The 19,115-nt window shown below is 43.2% G+C and overlaps 1 protein-coding gene across 1 annotated transcript in view; it reads right to left on the bottom strand.

The window, feature by feature from the left end:
- Positions 1 to 19,115, bottom strand: part of htr4 (5-hydroxytryptamine receptor 4) — a 165,677-nt gene that overhangs the window by 119,878 nt on the left and 26,684 nt on the right. Inside the window, exons 2-4 of the mRNA XM_080201107.1 lie at positions 15,694 to 15,810; positions 12,802 to 12,883; positions 1,217 to 1,363 (exon numbers count right to left, since the gene is read on the bottom strand). Of these exons, the coding sequence (XP_080057233.1) occupies positions 1,217 to 1,363; positions 12,802 to 12,827 (173 nt within the window). The 5' untranslated portion in view covers positions 12,828 to 12,883; positions 15,694 to 15,810. The remainder of the gene's footprint in view (positions 1 to 1,216; positions 1,364 to 12,801; positions 12,884 to 15,693; positions 15,811 to 19,115) is intronic.

The following is a 19,115-nucleotide window of genomic DNA, read 5'->3' as shown; positions in this document are numbered from 1 at the left end:
CCTGTGTCTGCATGGGTTTCCTCCAAGTGCTCCAGTTTCCTCCCAAAGTCCAAAGATGTGTCATGCTAAAGTGCCTTTTCGTGTCAGGGGATTAGCAAGATAAATATGAGGGATTACAGTGATAGGGCCTGGATGGGATTGTTGTTGGTGCAGGCTTGATGGGCCGAATGGCCTCCTTTTGCACTGTAGGCGTCCTATGATTCTACGATCCTAAGTGTATGATTTGTACCTAATTCAGCACAGACATCCCCAGGAAAAGGCCTGTGGGTCAGCAAGCAAAATCCCCCTCTACACAAACACACACCCCCATCGTCAAGATTATACTTTGCCCTCCAATTCTATAATAAAGCTGAAATTCCTAGACTGGAGAGAATGTAAGTGACTGAGGGCTCCAGGTGGCCAGAGACTGGAAAATGGGTTGGAACATGATTCTACCAGTATTCCACCATTTTACATCCAAAATTCCAGTCAGGGAACCAGGAACACATATACTTGTTGCTCCATGTCAAAAGGCCTCTTGTGGGAGTTCCCGATCCTTCCAGATTTTATGCCATTAAAAGGTATCAGTCAAACTCATGTCAGTTAAGATCTAGCCAAAGTACTGTTGAGGACTTGCAAAGACCTGACTTTTTTTTATTTTGAGTGACTACAATCTAAGAATTCTGAAAAATATTGACTGGCCCTTTATTCCTCCAGAGGGCAATACTTCCTTCACCTTAGATGGGCAGATTGACTTGGGGTAGTTTGGCCAACGCTTGTAAGCTCCAGTTGTACAAAAGTCTCAGTTCACTGAATTTGGTGTCTCCAGCCTTCGGAAGGGCAGGTGGGCGGAGGTTACACTTTGCCGCAATTTCACCCGGAATTGGGCCCCAGCAATTTCCAATCCAATTTCTTGCAGAAATTATTTTTTGAATGGCTGAAATTACTCACTGGGAAAAAAAAATAGCCAATTCAATGTTTTTCTTTCCATATAGATATTTTCTACAGGCTACAGAGATTCTTCTCCCTCCTGATGCATAGCAAGTGCACATAGTTTTCATAGGCAGGTTGGAGATTCTTCAACACAGATTAACATAACAATAGCAACTGAAGCATTTTGACAATCAATAGGTGGTATAGAAACTCAGTTACCTAGAAAAGTGCAATGAAAATCAAAATAGCATCCATTGTCAGATTTCAGTTTAGATGCACATTGTTATTCTGTATAACCACTCACCGTAGCTGTCTGTCTTTGCATACAGCTACCATAACCAGTAGATTTCCCAAAATAGTCATTATCATAATAGCTGAAAGAAACGTGATGAGAACTGCCTTCTGAACCGTAGAGAAACCAGGGACTTCATGTGGCTCGCCATCATTCGTACTAAATGTAAAACAGAAAGCAGTTGCAATTGCCGTCAATTATAAATCTTTGTTCAGAATACATCATGAAACATACAAAGAAATATACATTACAATAATTTCCAGAATGCTACAGTTAGGTACCAAGTGATAGCAAAATGGAAGGGAAATGGATGGACAACAGGTTTGCTACTCAATCAGCAGGATTATCAATTACCTGAAACACAATTACCAATTGTATAAAATTGTTAAAGAAATGGACTCAAAACATTTGAGCAGATAGTTTGTGCTAAGCACAAAATTGGCCTACACAGTTTTCATAGAGTGGCTTTCCAGGATGCAGCAAGATCAGATCCTTTCCATGTTCCCTGTGCAGGATGATCCAGATGTGAAGAGCCTATTGCATGTGTGAGCAGGATATCTAATCAGGAAGCTGTTCTTTGGAGCTGTTTCTCAAATTTAAGGGCCGGAAGAAACTTTCAGTTTCAGAAAAAAAAATAGGAAAGACAGAACATAAGGAACTGCAGCTGCTCATTTTGAAGACTTTGGAAAGACTGCCCATTGACCTACAGCAGAGAAGAATTGGTATCCACAGGGACATGCAACTCACTGTGCAGAGGCTGTGCTGTATTTAAAAGCTGCTGCTTTGCTGGAATTCATGTACCCCAGCCAACATACCAACTTCCCTGCTGGAGAGCACTATCCAAGTTAGGAGGTGGATTTCTATCATAAACTTCAGCATGACTGTTATACCAATGTGTATGCACTCCACCCACTATGATGAACATAGCCCTATTTTTCCCAGTAATCACGAGCCATGTCTGGAGGGGATGCGTTATGGTGGCAGTTGATGTTACTGCTGGATGGGAAGATCCCAGATGGAATCCTGGCTCAAAAGATCAGTGTGAACGGAAACCAAATATCCCCATACGTGCAAACAGCTTTGTTTAACATGAATTTAATGATAGGTTTACCTTTCCTTACACAGAAGCACTAAATGAAACTCACTTAAACCTATACCTTATTTCTAAGAAGAATGAGGGGAGATTTTATAGAAACGCGTAAGATTACAAAGGGAATCGATAAGATGGAAGCAGGGATATTGTTTCGACTGGTTGGTGAAACTAGAACTAGGGGGCATGGCCTCAAAATAAAGGAGAGCAGATTTACATAAGAACATAAGAAATAGGAGCAGGAATAGGCCATCTAGCCCTTCGAGCCTGCCCCGCCATTCAATAAGATCATGGCTGATCTGTCGTGGCTCAGTTCCACATTCCCGCCCTCTCCCCATAACCCTTAATCCCCTTGCCTATTAAAAACCCATCAACCCGCGTCTTAAAAATATTTAGCGAGGCAGCCTCCACCACTTCAACGGGCAGAGAATTCCAGAGATTCACCACCCTTTGAGTGAAGAAGTTCCTCCTCAACTCCGTTCTAAACTGCCCCCCTTTATCTTGAGGCTGTGCCCCCTAGTCCTACTGTCCTTTCTGAGTGGGAAGAGTCTCTCCACCTCTATCCTATCCATCCCATTCATCATCTTATATGTCTCAATGAGATCTCAATGAGATGAATTTAGAACTGAGTTGAGGAGGAACATCTTCACCCAACAGGTTATGAATCTGTGGAATTCCCTGCCCAGTAAAGCAGTTGAGGCTACCTCATTAAATGTTTTTAAGGCAAGGATAGATAAATTTTTGAACAGTAAAGGAATTAAGCATTATGGTGAGTGGGTGGGTAAGTGTAGCTGAGTCCATGAAAAGATTAGCCATGATCTTATTGAAGGGCAGAGCAGGCTCGAGGGGCCAGATGGCCTACAATTGCTCCTAGTTCTTATGTTCTTATATCCTAATGTTGAACAATACGGAAATACATCACTTCAAACTCTACTCCTTGACAAATGTTACCCAGGAGCCAACTTATGATCTTACTGCCTGGTTTGAGTAAAGGTAACATCAAGGATTGGTACAGGATGAATGAATGATGAAGGCTGCCAGGAAACTGCGTAAATATCTCCATGATGTATACTATCTGTGATTGCAAAACAAGTTTATTCAGAAATTAGAAATGCCCTTTCTATTCAGAATGATATCAGGATGGTGATGGAGAGCATACAGGGAGATGTGACAAAGCCCATGGCACCTTGAATCCTGGGGAAGTGTGCGCTGCTTACAGAGTTTAGTGTTCTCTCATCCTGCTTCACTCTGTACGTTTGGAAGGTAATGGAAGCATTTTTCTTGGTGTAGGGAGCACTCTGGCACTGCTCAATGGGCACCTTGGCACTATCCACCTGGCTGTGCCAAGGGGGCATGGCCAGAGGAGGGCAGGGCTTACTGGATGGGGCCTATTGGGAGGGCAATCATTTGTGGGGGCCTGCTGCCACACTGCAATAGGGATTGGTGACAGACAGCGGGAGTGAGGGTGATCAGGGCTGGCCATAGAGGGAAGGTACTCTGGCCTGGTCAGCGGGGGTGTGGGGGAAGGTGTTGGGACTATCAGGGAGGGAAAGCAGGGCTATCAGAGCAGGGAAATATTGGGGTAGTCATTGGAATCGAAGGGTGTCTGGGATCTCAGGGCTGCCTGGGAGTGGGGGTTGGGGATATCAGGGCTGGCTGGGGGAGAGGGGGACACATAGGGGCTGGATCAGGGGGGTATGGGAGGCCAGCGATCAGGGGTGGAGGAGTTGTTAGGCCGGCAATGGGGAAGTGGAGGGGGGGCGGGGGGGGGGGCAACTGCCACTCTGCGTTGACAGATCGGTGCAGGCACACTGGCCTGCTCAGCGCTATGCTACCTGCCTCTCAGATGGAAATAGGCCCCATCCCGTGCATTTCAGGGTCAATCCTGCTCGTGCACTCTGTGATGCACAGAGTGTTGGAGATTCATTTTGGAAATCATGCTAAAAAAAATCCCATTTTCCCACATGTTGGGAACTTAGAATTTTTTTGGGAGAATCCCAGCCCAGAATTCAATTGTAGAAGGCAGAAAATTGACCAGAAAACATATAGGGTTAACCAGCAGCCTAGAAGAACAAAGCAGCAACAAGTCTGCTATCTAAGCATCCTTTTGTCTGTGAATGCTGTGATTTGCTAATTGAGTTATTAATTGGTGAATCAGGCATTGGGAAGTCCAATTTCCCAATTGAAAAATTATAATGAGCATTTTTGATACTTCCATATGATACTCCCAATACACCTTGGTGAAGGGCAATTCAATATGGTGGGTAGCACATAGCGATGAGAAATCAACATGCGCTGTCTGCCTACAATAATCAGCTCCTTAGCTCCTGTGTAACGCCTGTGGTAGATGTTATCATCTACTTCATTCATTGCTCTTATCTGTTACTGCAGTGTTCAAAAGCAAGTCTGTATTCAGCTTGCTCTTGACAACTAATGGAAACATATTTCCAATTTTGTTTCCATTACTCTTAAAATCAATAATGTGTCTGAATTCCCACCCTTTCAAAACAGACAAATTTCATTATTTTCTCTGTGATAAAGCATGCTTGCTGATTCGGGGGTGACTTTGAACCTATGCTCTCTGTCCATGGGAATGGTGACATGCACTCAAAATCCAGAGTGACTCAGAAAGCATGATTCAAGCCAGCGTGTTTCCAAGTTCTGATCTTTCAGCCATCTCGCCAGCGAAACATGCATCAGGAACCCAGGAAGTTCTTTTTAATACATTAGCATGTCATCAGTGAGCACTCTCTCCAGGACATCCCCCTCACCTGGTATTTAGCGGGTGTCAGTCTGACAGCACATTGGTGCCATTTAAGACAGGTTCACCTAGATGTGAACCTATTGTGGGCGTCTCCCTGGGGTCGTGAAGGTTGAGTACAGTCCCTGGGAGAGAGGGACATGGCCAGACAGTGGCCTGGCAATGCCCCCAGCATTGCCCCTTGACAAGTGGTTGGCACTGACGGGTTGGCAGCATGCCTGTGCCAACCTGGCAGTGCTGACCTGTACCAAGGGGACCCTCATGGGCGAGGGGAGATCTATTCAGATTTGGTTGTGGGCCAGACACAGACAGAGGAACAGGGGATACCAGTGATGGGTGTTGGGGGGATGGATGAAAGGGCCAGCGATTGGGGGTGGGGGGAAAGCGGCCAATGATTTGGGAGGTGGGGAAGGGCTGATTATTGTGGGGGGTGAAAGGTGCCAATGATCAGGTGGGAGGTGGGAGGGGGAAGGGCCAATGATCAGAGGGGTGGAAAGGTCTTGTTTTCTCACCAAAACAAAACTCTGCCACTTTTTGGTAAGAACCCTGCAATACTTTGTGTGATGTCACTATCACAGATGTTTCTCTTTTTGAATCCCTGCACAGCTATTCTCATTACTTTCTGAACAAGAGGAGCTTACTAAACTCAAATACAATAGAAAACTCTTGGAGGGCTTACTCTATCATCCTGCATTGTGACTTCCACTAACTGTTCTACGTTGCAATCTATTTCTGGTGAGGTGTCAGTGACAGCTCTCGACATCAAGGCAGCATTTGACCAAGACTTTTCTCACATTACACTTGCTTCTTTTGAAAATCACTTTAAATCTGTGCCCCCTCATTCTTGATCTTTTCACAAGCGGGAACACTCTCTTCCCTATCTAGCCCCTCGTGATTTTGAACAAATCTATCAAATCTTCCTTTAATCTCGGATAAAAGCAAATTACCGCAGATGCTGGAATCTGAAACCACAAGAGAAAATGCTGGAAAATCTCAGCAGGTCTGACAGTATCTGTAAGAAGGGAAAAGAGCAGATGCTTTGAGTCAAGGTGACCCTTTGTCAAAGCTAAATCAATAGTCAAATCCTAGTAAAGGCAATCAGGACCCTAACCTTCCTGTTGCTTGCCACTTTAACACACGATCCTGCTCCCATGCTCGCATGTCTATCCTTGGCCTGCTGCAATGTTCCAGTGAAGCTCATCGCAAACTGGAAGAACAGCATCTCATCTTCTGGCTAGGCACTTTACAGCCTTTCGTTCTCAACATCAAATTCAACAACTTCAGATGATTATCTTTACCCCACCTCGGCCCCTTTGTTTTCATTTCATTTCATTTCATTTTTAACTGTTCTATACTTTTTACTTTTTTATTGTCTTTCTTTATTTTTCTCCCCCCCTCACCCTTTCCCCCTATTTTGTCCCCCCCCCTTTCCTTACCTTTCCTCCCCTTCTCTTCCCCTTTCCCCTCTTTTTCTCAATTTTACCGCTGTCCCATCCGTTCCCCCCCCCCACTTCCCCCCACATCTTCATCTGTCACAACTTACCCTCTGATTTCATCTTCTCTGCTGTTTGACCATTCACACCTTTTATTCTCTCTATGAACTGCCATTAGCAACCTTTCCCCTTGTTTTTGTGGCTATGATTCATCTTTCCTTCCTTCACCCTGCAATATAAAGATTTCTCACTCTCTATGATTTTTAGCTTTGCTAAAGGGTCGTCGGGGCTCAAAATGTTAGCTCTTTTCTCTCCTTACAATTGCTGCCAGACCTGCTGAGATTTTCCAGCATTTTCTTTTTTGGTTCCTTTTAATCTTCTTCTCTCCAAGGAGAATGCTCCCAACCTCTCCAATCTATCCTCATAATTGAAATTTCTCATCCTGGAACCATTCTTGTGGACCTCATCCCCATTCTCTCCAGTTCACTCACTCCCTTCCTATAGTGTGGTGCACAGAATTATAGACAATAATCCAACTGAGGTCTAACTAGTGTCTTGTATGAGATGCTAATTTAAATAGTTAGTCTTTACACTGAATTTTTACCTACTAGTGAGAAAAGATTTATGCACAGTATTTTTTGTGTTTCCTTTCTACACTTCGGAGGTTTTCCGAATTTCATCGGAACTAGCTGTGTGAAATTTGATCTTGAGTGAGACACAATATGATAAGCAATGGCAACAGCAGCTTGCTATTCAGAGCCTTGCAGAAAGTCTTCAGAGAAGGAGCAGGAGAGAGGAGAGCAGCAGAGGGGAGCAACAGAAAGGGAAGCGGCAGAGAAGGAGTGACAGAGAGGGGAGAAACAGAGAGGGGTGCAGGACAGAGGAGAGTGCAAAGGGGAGAGAAAGAGAAAGGGGAATGATTGAGAAGGGAGCGGCAGAGAGGAAAGAAACAGAGAGGGCAGCAGCAGTGAGAACAGTGCACTGGGGAGAGAAACAGAAAGGAAAGTGACAGAAAAGAGAGTGACAGAGAGGAGAGAAAGGGTGGGGAGCAGCAGGGAGGGAAATGACAGTGAGAAGAGAAACAGAGAGGGGAGCGACAGAGAGGGGAGAAGAGAAAGGAGAGAAATAGAGAGGGGAAAAGCAGAGAGATAGGCGGCAGATAGGGGAATGGCAGAGAGGGAAAGCAGCAGATAGAGGGCAGCAGAGAGGGGAAGCAGCAGAAGGGGAGAAGCACAGAGGAGTGGCAGCAGAGAGGGGAGGCCTCACAGGAGGCAGTGACCATTACACAGGGTCTAAAGGCAGATGTTTCCTTGACATTTCTGAATGGTGGCGTTAGCTCAGGTTGTCAAGTGAGGCACACAGGTGCTGTTTCCTCCCAGCTGGACTTGGTACCTACGCTTTACCAGTGCCTGTGAGAATAACCACTCTCAACCTTTGTGCCATTGGTTTTTCCAGTGTTATACTGAAGATACATCTCCGAAACTCAGTCAGTGACCGGAAGTGCATAAGTCTGGTGACTGCTGGATGCTCGCCACAACCAACAATTGTGTGTGCAATTAGACTAGAATAATGAAAGTTAGAATGCGTGGGTGGTAAGGCTTGCATTGCTGGCTGGCTTCAAACAGATACAAGTATAACTCACTGCACACTCATAGCAACACACCACCTCAATACCAAATAATCCAGGAATATTTGTGATCTGCAAAGGTCTTCACTCCATCCATGTGCAGTTGGTGTGAAATTATTGGGTTATTTTTGTCCAGATTCCTGGGCAGCTGCTAAGATGTTTGTCTTGTGACACCCAACCTCCTTGAGACTTTTGAACTCTCAAGTGCACTTAAAGGGTGGTTGCTTGGAGACAAGGAACATTCCCCTTCAAAAATGCCTGTTGATAGTGACTGAAGCCCAATAGTGCTATAATGAGTACTATACCATGGGATGTTTCAGTTATTAAGCCGTCAGCATGCTGATCATATGCTTCAGATGCCCAGACAGATCTGAAGGCATCCTTCAGTACCCAAAAGTCAGATTAATCATTGTATATTGCACTCTGCACAATATTGCACAGTGCCGAAGTTTAGACCCACAGGAGAAATGAGGCAGGATGTCTGCAGACACTTCCAGGGAGCGGACGAGGAAGAACAGGAGGAAAGACAAGAGCAAATACAGCAGACAAATATGCAACCATTTTGTATAAAGTAAGATCTCAAACAGTAATGAATAACTTATATTTTATAGTGCTTTTTATGACCTTAAGACATCACAAAGTGCTTTACATTCAATAAATGTCATTAGGAAAATGATCAATTAATTGAGAGGAGTCTAGGATTAGCTAGGATAAACTAAAAATTAGAACCAGATCACTCGAGAGAGTAATCAGGAAACAGTTCTATACACAAAAGATGGCAGAGGTTTTGAACTGTCTTCCACAAACAGCAAGATGTGTTTAGGGTGACAGCTCTCTGTGCATAGAAGTTAGCACTGCTGCCTCACAGCACCAGGGACCCAGGTCCAATCCCAGCCTCTGGTGAGAATCTGTGTGGACTTTACATGTTTTCCCCTTGTCTGCCTCTGAATGTACTAGTTTCCTCCCACAGTCCAAAGATGTGCAAATTAGGTGGATTGCTAAAATGTTCCTTAGTGTCAAAAGAAGTGTAGGAAGGTTAGCCATGGTAAATGCACAAGGTAATGGGGATAGAGCGGAGGGGAGGACCTGAACGGGATGTTCTTTCAGAAGGTCGTTGCAGTCTTGCTGGGCCGAATGGCCACTTACTACACTTAGGGACTCCGTGCATTCTTCTGTGGATTCCTCTGTGAAGTGTGCCTGGGACTAGAAAATACATTTTTTTAACAAAAACCTCTTGTATACTGGTAACCTTATACCTATTGCCAATTTAAATACTGTTGTGTCTAGAAACTAATGCTTTTCTTGTGTGTTATAGTTTTACATTTATTGGAGGGGTAATCATTATCGAGGATATTAAGTTATTCTAAATCTGCTTCAGTCTGAGCCCAAATATCCCATATGTCAACACAAATACAGAAGTCATGTTACTATGTGACTACAGCGTCCAATAAAGAAATTAGTGCCGACAAAAAAGGAGCTCCTGGAAAGCACAATGTAGCTTTAAAAATCAAAAGATAGCCTTCCAAAAACTATTTTGTCCCCTACTTGGAAAGTGCAACCCACATTCTCTGCTTTTCCTGAATGAAACTCCTTTCTATCAACATCTCCAAAGTGCAGCATCTGAGTTCAGCTAGACACAACTAGAAAAGACTACACTCCCCGACATGGACACTCCACAGTTTCTTTCCACTACCATCTGCTCTTGCTTAATTCTAAACTTTCAATCAGTCACTAGGTGAAATTCCATGTCGAACTGGCCCGACCAAAGTGCAAATAGCTGAGTCAATGAGTGCCTAGTGATAGTCCTGTGATGGTGTGACCTCAGAGGAAATCAGTTCCTCTTGAGAGATTGATCTCCATGAGCACATGAAGAGGATGAGGGTGGTCGATGGAGAGAATTAAGGTGTGAGAAAGTATATGAAAAGAGAAGAGAGCAAGGTCAGAGGAGTGATGTAATGCAGTAGTCCAGAAGGCAGTGTGGATGAGATGATATGCAGAACCAGGCATAGGTGAGTTTGCAGCTGTACTCATTTTGCCTGATGTGGTAATATCATTAAAGCATTTTTTGTACTGAATCCATGGGTGTGCCGTAATGCTCATGTTATTGACCTCTTGGGCCACCTCTATCCTTGTCTTCTTTGTAAGAGAAACATGTTTCTTCCTGCCATTGCTACATTCTTTCATAGATTAAAATTGTGGTTACAAGTTCTTCGATGGCTGTAAATCATTTTGTGATGCCCGGAGATTGGAAATGCAAGTGTCGCACTTGTTTTCTTTTTCTCTCCAGCTCCTCATAGGCCACATCAGTACAGTAAGGGAGGCAATAATGAACATCTCAAAACCTTGACACTTTTTGTCTATTGCCGATCTTTCATTGATCCTTTCAATACTGTAGTTAAGATGTGGGTCCTCGTCATTGATTGATTTATTACTGTCACATGTATTGGGATGCAATGAGAAGTATTGTTTCTTACACGCTATGCAAAGTATACTGTTCATGGTCAAAGCTCATGTAACTGACACCAAACTCAGAAATAGAATGATGGTTGTCTCAGGCACGGTGAACTTACTATCAGTTTTCCCATGTGATTTTAGACACCTCTTTTTCAATACTCCCCTTACTTAATTTCGAGGTTATGTCAGAAAAATTACTAGTACGGAGAGGAAAGGGGAGATAGTAAAAGTTTGTTACTGGTGTATCTTTCTGATTGAGTGACCACTGTTTCCATGGAGACAGCCAATCAGAATAGCAGGTAACCATGGATACTGCAGCTAAGCCATCAAAATATCTGAAATCAGTACAGCTAATGCATAGTTGGGGCTGCTTGTCAATTCATTGTTTAGTAAGTAACCATCCCTATAATGACGGCTACACTCAAATAGTTGAGTACATAAAGCCATCAAAAAGTGTTGCTGATTTATTGTCAGCTGTGTGTTTACACCATGTAAATTGTTGACAATAACATATGATGGAGTGTGATTTTTATTCTGTAACGTGCTCCCCAAAACAACCTGACATAAATTCACTTGAATGCCTTTAAATTTTCAAAGCTAATGTACTTTAATAAAGAGCTGTTGGACAGTATAATGAAGCGTGTTCAGTATTTTAACTGTATACATATCAGTGTGAAATCAGATATTGTATACTTGAAACACTCTCAGATTCAATAATAGTGTTAAGCTTGTACTGAATACGACATTGTCCACTTTTTTGACAAATGTTAACAGGTTGCATACAAGGCACAAGTATTACTTGTGAGATGATACTTTGAATCCGAGCTACTGGATAAACAGAAATATATATACTATAATGATGATAAAAATTGGTTTACTTTGTATTTTTTCCATTCATAGTTGCAACTGTTACAATATCAGGTTTCCATTTTTTTTACAATCTTAACAAAATGGTTACCGAAATTAGCTCCAGTTTTAACTTAAACTAGGAGTTGTGCCGTCAATCCATCCAGCTATACACAGAAGCAGTTTGATTCCTGGGCATCATAGAATCATAGAATCCCCACAATGCAGAAGGAGGCCATTGGGCCTGTCAAACCACCCCTACCCAGGCCCTATCCCTGTAACCCCACACATTAACTCTGCTAATTCCCGTGTCAGGCACTAAAGTGCAGAAAGAGGCCCTTTGACCCATCGAGTCCGCACCGACCACAATCCCACCCAGGCCCTACCCCCCTATTCCTACATATTTTACCCGCTAATCCCTCTAACCTAAGGAGGAATTTTAGCATGGCCAATCAACCTAACCCGCACAACTTTGGACTGTGGGAGGAAACCAGAGTACCCGGAGGAAACCTACGCAGACACAGAGAGAACATGCAAACTCCACACAGTCACCCAAGGCTGGAATTGAACCCGGGTCCCTGGCAATGTGAGGCTGCTGTGCTCACCACTGTGCCACTGTGCTGCCCATCATTTTAAGCTTCATCAGTCTCTCATGTGAACCCAGCAAGAAGCACATATGGAGTTCTGAAAGATAAGTCTCCAGCATTTTAGTGTTTTTGTGAGGAGGTTGGGAGAGTCTCCCCATTCACCAACGTGAGAAACCCCGGGTCACAGATTCCTAAATTCTCCTTCTGGGGTGCAGAAACAATTTTGTTCATCAAGGCCCAACAAGAGATTTAAGAAAAGAAAATCCACTTACTTTGTTGAGCTTCTTCTGGCCCTTGCTGCTCTCCCTATTAAATTAGCCTTGCTGAGAAGCCACTATGGCTTCTGCATGCAGGCCTCCAGTTACAATTGCACTCTGGTGTCTCTTAAGCCTACTCAAGACAGCAAATTAAGATCAGAAGTGGTGGGAGGACAGTAGAATGGATATGACTAAGTCCCACAAGGTCATTTAAACTGCATGCTTGCCCTCTTTCTGCTCTCTTTCCTCATATATATTAAGATTTTTCATAGTGGAATATAAAGCAGTCGGTTTACTGGTTTAAATATTATAGTAAACACCAGCAGATAGAATTATATCATTTATGTAAGTTAAAGGATGTGATGGTGAAAATATACAGAAAACCAACACTTGGTATAAAGCACCATGCCAATATTGATTTTTTGCTATAATTAATTTGAAATCCAAGAACTTCATGCATATATTCACAATCATTACACTGCTCTAATGTTTAACGCCACAATAAATTTCAGAAGATTTGTTGAAGTTTCTCCTTGGCATACCTCTCATTTAAAACAGCTTCATCCATCACAGGGAGTCAACATGTAAATATCTGATCTTAGCGCCCGCACAGAATAACTTGCCCTACAAGCAGTAAAAAGACAGAAAATTAATTGACTTATTTTAAATCTATCATTCGTTGTTAATTAAATTTTAATTCAGTTAAATCATGTCTGATCATACGTTAGATGTGTCTCGAAGTGCTTCAAATGCAGTTTGAAATGTCGTGGCTTGTTTTGTGAGGGTTAGTTTAGCTCAGCTTGCTGGTTTGTGATGCTACCAAAACAGGTTCAATTCCCATACTGGCTCCTCATTCTCTAAACAAAGAAAACTTTTCAACATGGCCCTTTTGCTTAAGCTGTGGTGACCCTTCAGTTAAATCATTGTCAGTCAGTTCTTCCTCTCAAAGGGAGAGCGGCCTACGGTCATCTGGGACAATGGCAACTTTACATAAGAACATAAGAAATAGGAGCAGGAGTAGGCCAACTAGCCCTTCGAGCCTGCCCCACCATTCAATAAAATCATGGCTGATCTGTCGTGGCTCAGTTCCACATTCCCGCCCTCTCCCCATAACCCTTAATCCCCTCGCTTATCAAAAACCCATCAACCCGCGTCTTAAAAATATTTAGCGAGGTAGCCTCCACCACTTCTACGGGCAGAGAATTCCAGAGATTCACCACCCTTTGAGTGAAGAAGTTCCTCCTCAACTCCGTTCTAAACTGCCCCCCCTTTATCTTGAGGCTGTGCCCCCTAGTCCTACTATCCTTTCTGAGCGGGAAGAGTCTCTCCACCTCTATCCTATCTGTCCCATTCATCATCTTATACGTCTCTATGAGATCTTCCCTCATTCTTCTAAACTCTAACGAGTACAAGCCTAATTTATTCAGCCTCTCCTCATAGCTCAACCCCCTCAACTCCGGCATCAGCCTAGTAAACCTCCTCTGCACTCCCTCCAAGGCCAAAATATCCTTGTGTCAGTACGGCGCCCAAAACTGCACACAGTACTCCAGCTGCGGCCTCACCAATGCCCTATACAGCCGCAGCAAGACCTCCCTACTTTTATATTCAATCCCCCTCGCTATGAAGGCCAGCATCCCATTCGCCTTCCTGACCACCTGCTGCACCTGCAAGCTGGGTTTTTGCGACTCATGCACAAGGACCCCGAGGTCCCTCTGCACCGTCGCCTGCTGCAGTTTTTAGCCACGTAAGTAATAATCCTTCCTACCATTATTCCTACCAAAGTGGACCACCTCGCACTTGCCAACATTAAATTCCATTTGCCATTTCCTGGCCCATTCGCCCAGCCTATCTAGATCCTTCTGTAGACTCTCCCCACCCTCCGCACAATTTGCCGTTCCACCAATCTTGGTGTCATCAGCAAATTTCGACACCCTACACTCGGTTCCCTCCTCCAGATCATCTACATAAATGGTAAAAAGCTGAGGCCCCAGCACCGACCCCTGGGGCACTCCACTAGTCACCATCCGCCAATCCGAATAGCACCCATTGACCCCCACTCTCTGCCTCCTATTTGACAACCAGTCCTCTATCCACGCTAACACCCTACCCCCAACTCCACGCCCCCTGACCTTCTGCAATAACCTCTTGTGAGGTTTTGTCAAACGCCTTCTGAAAATCCAGAAAGACCACATCCACTGGCTCTCCTCTATCCACCGCCCTAGACACATCCTCATAGAACTCCAGTAAATTTGTCAGACACAACTTCCCTTTAAGGAAACCGTGCTGCGTCTGCTCTATCAAGCAGTTCCCCTCAAGATGCCTCGCTATTTCCTCGTTATCTTTTAAAATAAATCACTTAAATCATTTGAGATATAATGGAACCTTATTTAAGATAATATAAAATTTCCCATCTATGGACTGCTTAATAGTTTTAAGTTAGTGGAAGGTAGGGCATCTAGACTCCATGTTGAATGCATAAGGGCCAATTGGTGCAGAGTTCATTGGCTACACAGTACACCTGCTTGCATATGCCAATAGTGGTCTACGCCAGTTTTGATGTAACATTCAAGAGTGGGGAAGGGGGGACATAATTTTCCTACTTGCAATATGGGTAGAGATTTGGAAAATTGGGTTGTAGTGTAAATCCAGAATAAAAATTCTTCCAGTTGCAGGGTCATTGAAGCCAATTTCAATTATCTGTAGGATGATTTTTTTCAGACATATCTCTTGCACCTCACAGTGAGCTCAACACACTAATGTCCTGAAAGTTTAAGTTGCGGATGCAATAGGGAACTGAACATGGAGCGCAGAGAAGCAATCACTGGAAAACTCATGCACCCACAGCACCAGATCACAGTGTGCAGAACAAGCGACAATCTCAGAATGACAAAGACAAACATAAGGTTGAGTAATAAGGCCTGTATAATGGGGTGTCGGGGAGGTGGGGGGGGGGGTGGTGCAGGGTGGTACCTCGCCCTATTTTACGTGCCAGCCTGTGGGAAACATACCTGTGGGGGAGGGGGGTGGCACATAAGATTCAACCCAAAAATTAAGTCTCAGGAAGGTAAATTGACAACTGCTTTATGATAATTAGATGGCATGAATTGGGACAACATTAAACTATCAGGGTGATTTTCATCTTGAGTACTTTTTAGGTGGGTAATGACCACCCCAACGAATTGGCATGGAACCAATCAATCTTGTTTCTGGATACTAGTGAGAATACAATCAGCAAGGTGAAAATATGAAACACACTCACCAATAAGAAGCTTAATGATCTGTATGTAAGAATTTGGACACATGGCCAAATGTGAAGGATTGACTGCAGCAGCACCTTAAAAGAGGATGGGGGAAAAGAACTGGGACTGAAAAGCAGATCATGCAACTGCAACAAGAACATCCAATTTAGAAATATTTAAGGCTGAAAAACTTACAAGTAGCTGTCAGAAAACTGTCTCCAAAGCCTCCATTCATCTTTTCAGACTGTTGCTGAAGATGACTTCAATTTTCACTGGAAATGGCTACCTCCAGATTTGCATTGCCCAGGGTTGCTGGTGGGAGTAGGAATGAACAATAGTCAATGAGAAGTCAGAGGTAAATGAAGTCTTAACATTGTCACTTAATCCCGAATTGCATTTGTTTATTGCTCTCTACGAAGGAACACATGGACAGGACTAAGACATTCAGCTCCTCAAGCCCGCTACAGAGTTCTCAAATTATTATGGTGCAGAAGGATGCTATTTGACTCATCGTGCCAGCACTGGCTCTCCAAACAAACATTGTGGCTTAGTGCCATTCCCATGCCCTTTCCCCATGATCTTGCGCATGTCAAGTACTCGTCTATTGCCACAGAATCATAGAATTGCTCTGCAGCTCAATTAGATAACATATGTCAAATATATTAGTTTCATCTGTCCACCTTGGTTCCATTACCACTAATATGCTTGTCTAATAACATTGCATTGATTTCACTTTTGAAATTCTGAATTGGCATTGTTTGAACAATTCTTTGGGAGGAGGGAATTTTAGATTTCGGCCACATTCTCATAGAAACTCTGGCCTTAAAAATGGAGGTCTGCCTCCATCGTCAGGATCAATGACAATGCAATATTAAGTCACACTTCTGCTAGTCGCAAAATTCTGAACACTGGAAATCTGAACTCTAGCATTCATTAACCAAAACACAATTCTAATCCTGCTGCCACTTTATTTTAATATAAAAATGCACCCCTCCCCTCTCCCAATAGCAGGTATTTTAGTGATGTATATGGAGCAGCCTTGGCATAACAAATACAAATAGGAAGTGCTGGAAATGTTCATCAGGTAAGACAGTCAACATCTGCGGAGAGAGAAAGATTCTGGGCAGGATTTTCTGCTCTTCCTGCCAGCTAGATTTTCCAATCCTGGCAAAAGCAATCCCCACAACTGATTCTCCAACAGCAGGGCAGGTGAGCGAGCCATGCAAAACACCAGAAGATCCTGCCAGCGGTCAACGGTGAGTTACTTCCACCAGTGGGGGTGAATCCCATTTCACTCCCTGTTTAATTCTGATGAAAGGACATTGACTGAAGTGTGCTTCTTTCCCTATGGATGCAATCAGAATCCTGAGTGCTTTGAGCATTTTTTTGCTTTTGTTTCACATTTTCAGTATCTACAACATAATATTTATGATATAATATGTTGTTATTCTAACAGGAGACATGATATAAATTAGTCCAAAAATGTGCAAGTCAGGTGGATTGACTGTGATCTATGTGCAGGGTTACAGGGATAAGGCGGAGGAGCAGGCCAAGGTGGAGTGCTCTTTTGGAGGGTCAGTACACACTCGATGGGCCAAAGGCCTCCTCCCACATTGCAGAGATTCTATGGAAATTGTTCTACCTTTCTCATATTCTCTTAAAATCACATTTGGTACATGGTCATGGACATGAGGTTATCTAGGAATGTCTGATTTTTATGCCATCCATTAATATTACTGGTACAAAATATTGCTGTCCCTTTCTGGTTGTGCACTAAAGCTCATTTAAGGTCATTGCTACAACCACAATGTAGCAATTGCCTAGATTACCAAAAGCTTGAAATATGCAACATTTTTCCTACTGGTCTCATAAATTTTCTGGGCCATGAAGAATACTTCAAAGGTTTGCTTCTACTTATCAGAAAAAGCCATTAAGTCACTATTAGTAACATACTGTCCCTTTAGTTAATGAGCAAATGCAACAATTGAGCGTGTTGTTGCACTTCATTTATTGCCTTAACAAGCTGCAAATCGAAGATGACATTAAATAATCTGCTTAATTCATTGTTTCAAGTTCCATTATGAGGTTAGCTCTATCTATAATGGAGAAGGATTGAAACTATTCGAGGTGGATGAAATTATAAACCTCTTCTTTGCAAATGTGTTTTGCGGAATATAATTAAGATTTTATCTTTAGCAAGTCTACCGAAAAATGTACCATGTCTAATGGACACATTGGCTATATTGGAGAAAGAACTGTATAAACAGAGGGTAGGGCATGGTGGCAGCCATGGACCTGGGTTTGATTCCCAGCTTGGGTCACTGACTGTGTTTGTACATTCTCCCCATGTCTGCATGGATTTCCTCTGGATGCTTTGGTTTCCTCCCAGAGTCCAAAGATGCGTAGGTTAGATTCATTGGCCATGCTAAATTTTCCTTCAGTGTACCCGAACAGGCGCCGGAGTATTGCAACTAGGGGATTTTCGAAGTAACTTCATTGCAGTATTAATGTAAGCCTACTTGTGACTAATAAAAAAAATAAACTTTAAGCAATCAGTTGTATCCAGTGCTCTTCAACCTTCCAGCCATCTGTTGTAAGAACTGTCAGGCAATAATCAAAATTTTAACTAGATTGGAGAATAGTGCCTGCTGTTTGGAGGGGTTAAGGTCAAACCTTCCAAATATTTAGTTATTCAAAAAGCTGGAAATTCAGACATAGTTTTAACTAAATAATGTGGTATTGCTCAAATGTACAATGGTGAGGAGTGAGGCTAAAATTGGAGATTTTTATCTTGAAGGCAGAGAAACCCATTTAGAAAGTGCTGTGAGTAAATACTTCCCAAGTGGCATGGTGGTTAGCACTGCTGCTTCACAATGCCAGGGACCAGGGCACAATTCTGGCCTTTGGTGACTGTCCATGAGGAGCTTGCATGTTCTCCCCGTGCCTGCTTGGGTTTACTTTGGGTGCTATTAGTTTTAAGATAGTTATGGAGAACGATAGATCTGGCCCAAAAGTTCAAATTTTAAATTGGGCAAGGCCAATTTTGACGGTATCAGGCAGGAACTTTCAAAAGTTAATTGGTTGCGGGGGTGGGGGGGGGAGCGTGGTGGGGAGGCAAAGGGATGTCTGGTAAGTGGCAAGCTTTCAAAAGTGTGTTAACCAGGGTTCAGGGTAAACACGTTCCTCTTAGAGTGAAGGGCAAGGCTGGCAAAAGTCAGGAAACCCTGGATGACTTGGGATATTGAGGCCTGGTTATGAAGAAGAAAGAGGCACTTGACATGCATAGGCAGCTAGGATCAAATGAATCCCTTAAAGAGTAGGAGTAGAGTTAAGAGAGAAATCAGGAGGGCAAAAAGGGGACAGGAGATTGTTTTGGCAGATAAGACAAAGGAGAATCCAAACAGCTTTTACAAATACATAAAGGGCAAAAGAGTAACAATGGAGAGAGTAGGACCTCTTAAGGATCAAAAGGGTAATCTATGTATGGATCCACAAGAGATGGGTGAGATCCTAAATGAATCTTTCTCATCATTATTTATTGATGAGAAAAGCATGGATGTTAGGGAGCGTGGGGCAATAAATAGTGATGTCTTGAGGAGTGTACATATTACAGAGAA

The sequence above is a fragment of the Carcharhinus amblyrhynchos genome, chromosome 13 (genome assembly GCF_965287045.1).
Source record: "Carcharhinus amblyrhynchos chromosome 13, sCarAmb.v2.hapA, whole genome shotgun sequence".
NCBI lineage: Eukaryota > Metazoa > Chordata > Chondrichthyes > Carcharhiniformes > Carcharhinidae > Carcharhinus > Carcharhinus amblyrhynchos.
This window is presented reverse-complemented; position numbering and strand designations above follow the sequence as displayed.